Source organism: Phyllobates terribilis, unplaced genomic scaffold, assembly GCF_046119375.1.
Source record: "Phyllobates terribilis strain yellow unplaced genomic scaffold, ASM4611937v1 Scaffold_6__1_contigs__length_29720123, whole genome shotgun sequence".
NCBI classification, from domain to species: Eukaryota; Metazoa; Chordata; class Amphibia; order Anura; family Dendrobatidae; genus Phyllobates; species Phyllobates terribilis.
The window spans coordinates 3,532,013-3,544,082 of record NW_027362766.1 but is presented as its reverse complement, the minus strand read 5'-3'; the positions used below and the strand labels follow the sequence as shown (position 1 = coordinate 3,544,082).

Sequence of the window (12,070 nt, the reverse complement as noted above, 5' to 3'; positions counted from 1 at the left end):
GTCAGCACCAAGCTGTCCCATTTTCCTCAGCACAAAAGCCCCAATTAACACACGCCTGGGAAATGGCTTATGCAAACAATGCCAGCCAAAGAGTGTTATAACTTTGTTAGGAAGCAAGCATCTTCTCTCTGAAAGACGCAGGAGGAAATTAAAACGCAGGCTTGCACTAATTTGCGTGTAACCGTGAGGCTGCTTCCCGAGCCTCAAAGGGAAATTTGCAGACGCGCTGACTCAAATATCAACTATGAAATATTATGAGTTCCATATGTCCGACAGTAACGGGACCCATATGTTTAGTGACCAAATCAGCCCAGGAATGTATAGGTAGTTTTCCAGGGCTGTAGGCAAAATTAGGGAGCTGTAGCGCAAAAACACCAGAGTAGCCGACTGCAGCAATGTGATGTGTGGTCTCTAAATAAAGATAAAATCATAAAGGAAAAAATGGTGTAGTTTGCAAGCTTCTGCGATCAACGAGCGATGATTATTGCAGAAGTTAGTTTTTTTAATAAAAATGTACAGGCTGGAGACCGGCCCACACGATGTCACCACAAGGGGTGTGTGGCCAGATCTCCCCTTAGGTATAAGAAAATCTATGGAGAAGACAGGAGGACTCATTGCCGGGGGGTATAAGGATTATATGCAACGGGTCCTGCTCAATAACAGCATAATCCAACTGGGGAGCCCCTCCTCCACCTATATTGAATCGTCTCCACGATCATATAGTGTAAGTTATCATCTTTTTACCCTGTTTATTTTATGTAACTGCCTATGTATTTTAATGTCTCCTTTGTAACATCCTTGTATATATTTTTTCCTAAACACTGCCTCCCTTTTGGATTAAACAAAATTTAATACCGTGTTTCCCCGAAAGTAAGGCCCTGTCTTACATTAATTTTACCCCCAAAAGTCCCACCCTGCCTTTTGGGGGGTGCCCTACATTGGCGGACCCCCCCCCCCCCCCCCCCGAAACCCCCCACCCTGCCTTACTTTCGGGGGGGTCTTACTTTCGAGGAAACACGGTATCGTACCGGTACCGTACACACACTGACACATACAGCCCCATACGGCACACACACACACACACACACACACACACACACACACACACACACACACACACACACACACACACACACACACACACACAGAGAGAGAGAGTTTCGGAACTTACCGTTACTTTCCTTCTGTTTCGATCTCCTCTGCGGTGCCGGGCTGACGATTCGGATGCCGGGGAAGCTGGACCAATCGGAGCGAGCCTGTAGGCGGTGACGTCGCAGCTGATTCGGCCAATCAGCTGCGAGCCGGCTGACTGGCCAATCACAGCTCGAGCTGGTGGCCAGCAGGGACTAGGGAGCCTGTGACGAACAGGCTGATCGGCCAATCAGCCTTACATTCCCCGCCCCCCCCCCGCTACCCTGCCTTACAATCGAGGGGTGCCCTACATTGGCGGACCCCCCCGAAACCCCCCACCCTGCCTTACTTTCGGGGGGGCCTTACTTTCGGGGAAACACGGTAGTTCTGTTTCTTTTGCTCTGTAATCGTTCCCTCCCCCGAAGCCATATACGCTACAAAAACGCAGGCGCCCGACCAGGCCTGTATTATATTTCAAACTCATCCAGTGGTGGCAGCGAATATTAATAATTGGGCTATCGTGAAGCTGACAGTGACCATACGGAGGTCGTTAAACACGAATTCCAGGCTTTGGAATCCCCGAAGTGTGGCGCCATTCGCTCAGTGGTCGCTTGCCGATATCCACGGAGCGAGTAGTCTGGATCGCGTGCTCGGAACCCCGGACGAAAGACTGACAGAGTGACGGCAACGGCGACATATTGCGTGATCTCCCCGGTGTCGTCCCTCAGTGTGGGTTGGAATTCATGACACCAAGTTCTTTGGAGATGGCCTTAAACCCTTTGGAAGTCTTGTGTTTGCTAATAATAGCAGTTCTGCTGTCCTCAGAATTCTCCTTTGTCTGCGCCATTGTGACAAAGGAACAGGGCCTACCATGTGGCTTTTTAAAACACTGAAGTCATCATTCATTGGCTAATTCATGTCACATGGGCACTGACAATTAATCATAGGTGAATCTTTTGTGATTTACCACAGGCGAGATAAAATGTGTTTCCATACTAAATTAATGTAAAGGGTGCCAGTACCAGGGACATCGCAAGCTTTAGCTTTTTCTATTTTTCCCTCCAATTGTTTTTTGTTTTAAATCATTTGCTCTTTTGTATTTAACACAAGTCTCTGTACAAAAAAACTGTTTCACTTGATAATTTTTTTTCAGATAACATTTTATTCAGAGATATTTGTAATGCAGCGGCTTGCTTGGCATTACTGTAATGGTCCAGGGTGTGTTTTGACCGACCATGTACCTCCCCCTCAGGTGACTGGTCACATGACTGTGACATCAGCACAGGTCCTGTATGCATTGGAAGATATATAAACCCTGGTAGTTTTGAGACAGGGGTGTGTAAGGCGTGAGGCCTGTTCCCGTGTGGGACACCATTAGTGTGAAGCCTGAAAGGTCGAGGCTGGATCCTTAGCTGTGTAAAGCGATGCCAGTGGCCTTGGAGGGCAGAGGCTTGAAAGACAAGAGTCCTGAAAAGCAGAGGCTAGATGTTAAGTGTGAAAACATACCAGTAGCCTTCGAAGGTACGAGGGCTGTAGACCCCCACCTGGGAAGCCTAAAAGCCACAGTGGTGGCAAAATAAGTCTGAAACCGTTAAGACCCGTCAAAAGGTAAAAGCGGTACGTTATATGGACATTGTTATAGTTACTTTGCTGAAGGCTGTAACTGGAGCCAAGTGGGCATAGCTGCCACTGGAAAGGCTCGTGGACATTATATGTGTGATAAGCGGTTTATGATAAATAATAAACTGCTACACTGTGAAATTCCGGAAAGACATTGCATGTGTGCATTAATTGACCCGGTGCAGTGAGTATCCCCCAGTATGATGACTAGCGCTGCCTTACATATTCCACATTATGTACTTACTTTATGGGTGCCAATAACAATGAGCTGGACTGTACAGTATATATTACACACACAGCCCTACATTACTCACACATGTACAGTGTAGCTACACTATACGTATATTATATATATTACACACATGTACAGTATAGAGCTACACTATACATATACAGAATATATATTACACACAGCCCTACATTACACACGTGTACAGTGTAGAGCTATGTCAAAGATCACAGCCGGGAGGGTGAGGGGGGTGGTGATCACGGTGAACCCATCACGCTGTTACCTTTTTATCACGAAAAGCCCTCTGCTGCCTCCTTTTGTCAGGAAAATTACGCAATTGACCAACGATTAACGGAGGAGGCTACGGCTGTTAGCACTTCTAGGCCGGTTATTGGGGAACTAACAATGAGCGTATAGTATATACACTTCGATTCCAATGCATGGAATATAGGTATATACCCCTGGTACGATCACTACCAGCTCCGCAATCACAAAACTAATTAGCTGCCACCACCAACTGTTTACAGGTCGATTGAACACAGTACAGATAGCGTATATGGCTTCAGGGGTGCGGTTTACAGAACTATTACATTTTATATTTAATCCTGAAAGATAGGCAGTGTTTATAAAAAAAATATACAAAAGATTTTACAAAAGGGACAAAACAATACAGTATATACAATTACATAAAATAAAAAGATACAAGAAAATAACTAAACCTCACATCACTGCAATGGCTTCAGATTTATGGAGGATGTCACTTCAGAAAGAAAATGAACAGAACTAAAGTTAGCTGCACCTCCCGGCACTAACAATTGATCCAGACTCCGGTTCTGCTTTTTATTAGCTCCTGAGTTACACCCACACACCTCCCCTTGATGGCTTATAACAGGGCTGGTCAAGGGATGTAGATTCAGTTTTCGAAAATTATAAGATTCCCAACATTCACAATATCTTCTCTCCTGAGGGTCGCAGGCGCTAACCATTGCGGTCATATTTTTTTTTAAATGATTTTACTATTGCATAGACCACAAATATGACAGGTATAGCCTCGTCTATCAGGTCCGTATTCAATTGAAGGGATTCTGGACATTGCCAAGCGACGTGAAACCAAGCTTTGCATTCGCCACTTCATCACGTTTCCAAAAATATGACTTTTCTATTAGATCGACGCAGGTCATATAAACCTCCCTTCTTAATTTCTAGTAAGCAGACAAAAGATCTTTACATTTCTTTTAATTCTTATCTTTGTTGTAAATCTGCTTCTCCACATGCCTGGTGCAGGGGCTCATATCTGTTAGCCATTAGGAGTTTCCTTAATTACTTGATTCCAAAGCATGGGGTCAGCTGCACAGATTGTCATGTGGAGGCGCTTGTAGAGTATATGCTCTTCCTCTCATATCTGCATGGATTTTAATTTTCTTTATGACAAGCTACACTATACATATACAGTAGAAACTGTATTACACACAGTCCTACATTACACACATGTACAATTTTTATATAAAAATATCCATTACTCTACATTTAGCAGGTGAAATAAGTATTGAACACGTAATCAGTTTTGTAAGTAAATCTATATCTAAAGGTGCTTTTGACATGAAATTCTCCCCAGATGTCGGTAACAACCCATCCAATCCACACAGGCAAAGAAACCTCTCAAGATGGGTAAAACCAGTGAGCTGTCTCAAGACCTTCGCAACCTTATTGTTGCAAAACATACTGATGGCATTGGCTACAGAAAAATTTCTAAACTACTGAAGGTTTCGGTGAGCACTGTTGGAGCCATAATCCGGAAGTGGAAAGAACATCATTTAACCATGAACCGGCCACGACCAGGTGCTCCCCGCAAGATTTCAGACAAAGGAGTGAAAAACATTATCAGAAAAGTTGTCCAGGAGCCAAGGACCACCTGTGGTGAGCTACAGAAAGACCTGGAATCAGCAGGTACAATTGTTTCCAAGAAAACGATTAGTAATGCACTCAGTCTCCACGGCCTGTATGCACACTCACCACTCAAGACTCCATTGCTAAAAAAAAAGCATGTTCAAGCGCGTGCACAGTTTGTACAACAAAATTTAGACAAGCCTGTGAAATCCTGGAAGAATATAGTCTGGTCAAATGAGACCAAAATAGAACTATTTGGATGCCATAATAAACACCATGTTTCAAGTCCAAAAGGCCCTGCATATCATACTATGCTTACTCCTCTTCTAAATCAGAAGACGTCGAGCAGTGCCATCAGCTCAGAACTGGCAGCCACCAGCGGGATCCAGATACACCCATCTACTGTTCGGAGAATTCTGTCCAAAAGAGGAAGAATTGCAGCCAAAAAGCCAAGCCTTCGACATGAGAACAAGTCCAAACAAGTCGACTATTCAGAAAAACAAGAGGTATCTGCAGTTATGGAGACGTTATACAGTACAGACCAAAAGTTTGGACACACCTTCTCATTTAAAGATTTTTCTGTATTTTCATGACTTTGAAAATTGTACATTCACACTGAAGGCATCAAAACTATGAATTACCACATGTGGAATTATATACTTAACAAAAAAGTGTGAAACAACTGAAAATATGTCTTATATTCTAGGGTCTTCAAAGTAGCCACCTTTTGTTTTGATGACTGCTTTGCACACTCTTGGCATTCTCTTGATGAGCTTCAAGAGGTAGTCACCGGAAATGGTCTTCCAACAATCTTGAAGGAGTTCCCAGAGATGTTTAGCACTTGTTGGCCCTTTTGCCTTCACTCTGCGGTCCAGCTCACCCCAAACCATCTCGATTGGGTTCAGGTCTGGTGACTGTGGAGGCCAGGTCATCTGGCGTAGCCCCCCATCACTCTTTCTTGGTCAAATAGCCCTTACACAGCCTGGAGGTGTGTTTGGGGTCATTGTCCTGGTGAAAAATAAATGATGGTCCAACTAAACGCAAATCGGATGGAATAGCATGCCACTGCAAGATGCTGTGGTAGCCATGCGGGTTCAGTATGCCTTCAATTTTGAATAAATCCCCAACAGTGTCACCAGTAAAGCACCCCCACACCATCACACCTCCTCCTCCATGCTTCACGGTGGGAACCAGGCACGTAGAGTCCATCTGTTCACCTTTGCTGCGTCGCACAAACACGGTGGTTGGAACCAAAGATCTCAAATTTGGACTCACCAGACCAAAGCACAGATTTCCACTGGTCTAATGTCCATTCCTTGTGTTCTTTAGCCCAAACAAGTCTCTTCTGCTTGTTGCCTGTCCTTAGCAGTGGTTTCCTAGCAGCTATTTTACCATGAAGGCCTGCTGCACAAAGTCTCCTCTTAACAGTTGTTGTAGAGATGTGTCTGCTGCTAGAACTCTGTATGGCATTGACCTGGTCTCTAATCTGAGCTGCGGTTATCCTGTGATTTCTGAGGCTGGTGACTCGGATAAACTTATCCTCAGAAGCAGAGGTGACTCTTGGTCTTCCTTTCCTGGGGCGGTCCTCATGTGAGCCAGTTTCTTTGTAGCTTAGTGCTTGATGGTTTTTGCAACTGAACTTGGGGACACTGTCAAAGTTTTCCCAATTTTTCGCACTGACTGACCTTCATTTCTTAAAGTAATGATGGCCACTCGTTTTTCTTTACTTAGCTGCTTTTTTTCTTGCCATAATACAAATTCTAACAGTCTATTCAGTAGGACTATCAGCTGTGTATCCACCAGACTTCTGCACAACACAACTGATGGTCCCAACCCCATTTATAAGGCAAGAAATCCCACTTATTAAACCTGACAGGGCACACCTGTGAAGTGAAAACCATTTCCGGTGACTACCTCGTGAAGCTCATCAAGAGAATGCCAAGAGTGTGCAAAGCCGTCATCAAAGCAAAAGGTGGCTACTGTGAAGAACCTAGAATATAAGACATATTTTCAGCTGTTTCACACTTTTTTGTTAAGTATATAATTCCACATGTGTTAATTCATAGTTTTGATGCCTTCAGTGTGAATGTACAATTTTCATAGTCATGAAAAATCTTTAAATGAGAAGGTGTGTCCAAACTTTTGGTCTGTACTGTATGTGGGGTTGCGGATGTAGAGGGATTATATGTTGGGGGGTGTATATAGCGGTATTACATGTAGGTATATAGAGGCATTATATGTTGGGGGTGTAGATATAGCGGTATTACTTGTAGGAGGTGTATAGAAGTATTATATGTCGAGGTTGTAGATGAAAAGGTATTATACGTAGATGTAGAGGTCTTAGGAGGGTGGTCTCCTCTTGCTCAGTAGATGATCTGGCCTCAGGGTGGTCTCCTCTTGCTCAGTAGATTTGGCCTCGGGTGGTCGGCTCCTGCTCTAGCATTCTCTTTCCCCGCAGGACTGGACTATGAGCTCCATGACTGGGACTTTCACTTCTGATGAGCGCCAGGAGTTCTGCGGCTTCTTTGACCAGATTGTGCAGGATCTGACTGCGGAAGATTGGGGTCACCCTGAGATTGGCGATGCGGTGTTGCGCTTGCGGCAGGTGAGATTGGTGATTCGTTGTTGGGTGGAGACGTCTTGCCATGGTCCTTCTGTGTCTTACGTGGAGGTTTATTTTTCAGGTACTGGAGTATAACGCTGCCGGGGGGAAGTGTAATCGTGGGATGACCGTCTTGGCCTCGTATTTGGAGCTAGTGGGTCCCGAACTGCAGAAGGACGAGAACATCCAGAGGGCACTGGCGGTGGGCTGGTGTGTGGAGCTGGTAGGTGTGCCCACCCTGCGGCTCCTGTCCTGTGACTCCCGGACCTCTCCCTCCTCATCGTCTCTTCTCTTTTAGCTCCAGGCTTTCTTCCTGGTTGCTGATGACATTATGGATAACTCTGTGACCCGTCGCGGGCAGCCATGCTGGTACAGGAGGGTAGGTGGTTATAGAGGAGGGGGATATGCTGTTACACGATGGGTATGCTGATCATACTTCTCCTCCTCCTGTAGGCTGGCATCGGACTGGGCGCCGTCAATGATTCCTTCCTACTGGAGGCCTCCATATACCGCGTCCTGAAGAAGCACTGCCGACGGCAGCCATATTACCTCAGCCTGCTGGAGCTTTTCCTGGAGGTGAGAAGGGACTTCTACTCGTCACCCCCAGATCTTGGGAGGCAATGAACCTGGCGCCACGTTCCGCTGTGTGTGGTGGGGGGCACTGTGCCTTGGCGTACGTACCACTGTGTGGGGAGGAGGGCGTTGTGCTTGGCACTCACTTGCTCTTCTGCTCGCAGACCTATCAGACTTAGCTGGGGCAGGCTATACATACCACTGTGCGGGGAGGAGGTGCTGTGCCTGGATGTATGTAGCACTGAACGGGGAGGGGGGGCGCTGTGCCTGGGTGTACGTAACTGTGGGAAGAGGGGCACTGTGCCTGGCACTCACTCGATCTTCTGCTCGCAGACCTCCTATCAGACGGAGCTGGGGCAGGCGCTGGACCTGATCACGGCTCAGCCGGGAAAGGTTGATCTGGATCGGTACACAGAGAGTAGGTGAGGGACGCCCTGTATTCCTGCGCAGTTGCTACAGACTTCAGCGTCTCACACCCGTCTGCGTTCTAGGTATAAGTCCATTGTGAAGTACAAGACGGCCTTCTACTCCTTCTACCTGCCGGTGGCTGCCGCCATGTATATGGTGAGTCTATGGGGCTGATGTACCGGCGGGGGATGGGGCAGTGAGAAGTTACCCGTCTTCTCTTCTCGCAGGCCGGAATAGACAGCGAGGACGATCACCAGAACGCCAAAACTATCCTGCTGGAAATGGGCGAGTTTTTCCAGATCCAGGTGAGGCAGGTGATGGTGGGGTGCGGTGACCCCAATATTCATATGTAGTAATGTCCCTGTGTGTGGTCAGGACGATTATCTGGACTGTTACGGGGACCCCAGCATCACAGGGAAGATCGGGACCGACATCCAGGACAACAAGTGCGGCTGGCTGGTGGTGGAGGCGCTGAAGAGAGTGACGCCCGAACAGCGGGATGTCCTCCAGGTAAAGAGGGGCGCAGGCAACCCTGCTGTTCACTATATCACACCTTACCAGAGAGTAGCCGTCACCTCCGCCGTACACTGCATGACACCCCACCAGAAAGTAGCCGTCACCTCCGCCGTACACTGCATGACACCCCACCAGAGAGTAGCCGTCACCTCCGCCGTACACTGCATGACACCCCACCAGTTATCAGGGCCGGTAGCCTGGTGGGCTTCACGCCATCGTCCCGTCCATTAACCCTTGCTTTTCTTAACAGGAGAACTATGGGCAGGATGACACAGAGAAGGTGCAGCAGGTGAAGCAGTTGTATGAGGAGCTGGACCTCTCGGGGGTCTACATGCAGCACGAGGAGGACAGTTACCAGCGACTGCAGACCCTCATCTCTCAGCATGCCAATGGTCTGTCCAAAGAGATTTTCCTGGGGCTGGCACGTAAAATCTACAAAAGGCAGAAGTGAAGCCACAAACTGTATATAACCCACACCAGAAGGGTTTCTGCTGCTGGTCCCAGTAGGACGCCCTCTTCCATGACTGATGGCTGACATCGGGGGAGGGGCTGTGCCCTTTCTCATTGCCTGGGGGCAGGTCTCTATCAGTGTAAAATATTGGTATTTTGGGAGGTTTGGAACAGTTCTCTGTCCTAAGGACCCACGTCACAGAAGACCATTGTCATAGAAAATATTAAAAATCTCTGAAGTCACTCACATCCCCCCCTCCCTCTTTTTTCTTATCACACAGATTTCCAGTAAGGCAATTTAGTTGACACTCTTAGATGCAGGATTTTACAATAGACAAAGAGATGTGAACCATCTTTGTTAAATTGCATGGAGTCCTTTTAAAACCAAGTGAAAGAAGATGTCTTTTGTAAGAAAAACTGAGATTTACAATAGACCCTGGCATACTGAGGAGGATGTCCATTGTGTATGGACAAAGATTTACAGATTGGACAAATAGTTAAGACAGGAAAAGGCCTTTTAAGTTTCCAGAGGATTGAAGCAGATACCTCACACCCATAAGAAAGAGCTATTGTCATCCTGCATACACATTCCTTTCATCAGCACAGCTTCACTCAGACTTAATGTGTTAGGAACTGACCTGGTTTGGAGTAGTGATATTGCAACCAATAGGGGCAGCCCCGGTAGGAAGTGTAGTCAGGGAAACCAGGAATCTGTACACAGGAAAGCAGTATAATCTTTGTAAGAAGCAGCAGAAGGGATAGCTTGACTAAAGGCGGGGAGCTTAATAATCTCACAAGGAGGAGGTGCAGGCCAGGTGTAAATAGGGTGTGCAATCAGTAACTCACAGGATTAAGCCAATCAGGAGCACACAGGGTGGAGCCGCTCAGGAACAATACAGGTACTAGAATCTAGTTTAGCCAGAAACTGTCCAGAGAGCAGAATACCTCAGAGGGAAGAGCTGCTGGGGTCGAGTCCTGACATAATGTCTCCGAAAAGAAATATTGAATATCGAAATTTGTATAAATCCGATATTAATTAAACATACATTTTCAGCACAGGGGCTTAGGGGAAGAAGACGCATCATTTTTCCTAACTGTAACCCCTGCTAATGAGCCACTCATCCACAGTGACCAGATAACTGACAACAGCTATGTCATGTTTACCATTTAAGGAAAGATAAAATCCCATTGGAAAATATGGCATCAATCTCAAACTTCTACGATCATTCGGTAAGGAGTTATCGCATAAGTTGGGATTTCATAAAATCCTGAAGGGCTGAGGATCGCTCACAACCCGGTCCACGTGAGGTCGTCACGGGGAGTGAGATGGGTGGGACACGGGTTGATAAAAGATCAAGCCGAATTATGATCTTGATTCCTGTATGCATGAATCCCGTATATTGAACGGCCCCAAACGAAGCGCTCTCCTTCGGCTAAGTTGACTCGTCTCTGCGAGTGGCGTAAGAAGTTATCTTTTTAATCCCTTTTATTTTCTGTAACTGTATATGTCCTCTTTGCAAAATTTTTGTATATTTTTCATTAACACTGCCTCCCTTTGGATTAAACATAAAATGTAATAGTTCTGTTCCTTTTGTTCTGTAATCTTGCCTCAACACCATACGCTACCTGTCAGGCGTCCAGTCAGCCTGTATTTTATATAAAAAAACGACTTGTGGTGGCAGCGAGTAGTCTGGGGTTATTGTGGAGTTAGCCATGATCTTATAGGGGGTATATAAACATATTCCATGTGTTGGCATCCGGAGGTGTATATACCATATGCTCACTGTTAAACTTTGAATTAGAAAAAGAAAAACTATTAGAAAGAAGGGTATTTTTTAACAGATAATAAAGAAGGTAACATCAGAACATAGTAAACAAGAGCACTGTTACGGATCCGGGTGGTGGAACCTCTGTGCTGCGGTGCAAGGAGGGACCAGAGGGGTGTAACTAGGTATCAACTCGGACTGACCAAGGTCGCACGGCGGCTCAATCGACTCCGTGAACCAGGGAAGGACCGAGCAGAGGGACCAGGTGCTACTCTGGACCAGTCCTTGTTTAAAGCAGGTGACTCCCACGGGTCAGAAGGCAGGGACTGACCGATACAGCAGATGAGCACGGCAGGCAGGCTGACGGGTGATCCGGGAAGACGGACTGGCAGACACCACGGGTAACTGGCAGGAGCCTCCAGGTAGGCTGGCTGGTAGGCACAGCAGGTAACTGGTACTTTCTCTGGGTAGGCAGGCAAGCCTGGCCCATAGACAGACTGGCGGGTTTGGACCGTAGGCAGACCGTCGGGCTGGAGAGTGTACCTGGCTGGCGGACTGGACTGGTAGTCAGGCTGGCGGACTGGACTGGTAGTCAGACTAACAGCGGGACCTGAGGGCTGAAGCAGAGTTTAGAACACAGAGCTACAACCTTGCACGGGCACCTCCATTTTGGAGGAGGTGCTTTTTATATGAGAGGTCCTCCGGCCGTTGGCCGGGGACTCCTTAGGACGGCGTGCGCGGCCCCTTTACGAGGGAGGGAGTGCGCGCGCCCTAAGCACAGTGCTCGGGAAGCTGCGCGCGCCGGCAGCAGCAGGAGGGCCGGAAGACCGTGGCCAGAAGCGCGGCAGGAAGGGGGACGGCGTCTCTGCCTGTCAGGGGGCAGAGACG

At 47.1% G+C, this 12,070-nt stretch overlaps 1 protein-coding gene across 6 annotated transcripts in view; it reads left to right on the top strand.

Moving 5' to 3' along the window:
- Positions 1 to 10,995, top strand: part of LOC141152699 (farnesyl pyrophosphate synthase-like) — a 49,240-nt gene extending 38,245 nt beyond the window's left edge. For 3 of the 6 annotated variants that reach the window (XM_073637276.1, XM_073637280.1, XM_073637277.1), the window contains 10 exons: positions 4,627 to 5,373; positions 7,326 to 7,472; positions 7,552 to 7,692; positions 7,768 to 7,848; positions 7,923 to 8,045; positions 8,376 to 8,464; positions 8,534 to 8,606; positions 8,678 to 8,755; positions 8,826 to 8,960; positions 9,217 to 10,995. In XM_073637276.1, the coding sequence (XP_073493377.1) occupies positions 4,627 to 5,373; positions 7,326 to 7,472; positions 7,552 to 7,692; positions 7,768 to 7,848; positions 7,923 to 8,045; positions 8,376 to 8,464; positions 8,534 to 8,606; positions 8,678 to 8,755; positions 8,826 to 8,960; positions 9,217 to 9,417 (1,815 nt within the window). In that variant the 3' untranslated portion in view covers positions 9,418 to 10,995. Of the gene's footprint in view, positions 1 to 4,595; positions 5,374 to 7,325; positions 7,473 to 7,551; positions 7,693 to 7,767; positions 7,849 to 7,922; positions 8,046 to 8,375; positions 8,465 to 8,533; positions 8,607 to 8,677; positions 8,756 to 8,825; positions 8,961 to 9,216 lie in introns of all 6 variants that reach the window. The other 3 variants (XM_073637282.1, XM_073637279.1, XM_073637281.1) reach the window with 1 other exon arrangement.
- Positions 10,996 to 12,070: the final 1,075 nt, after the last annotated feature.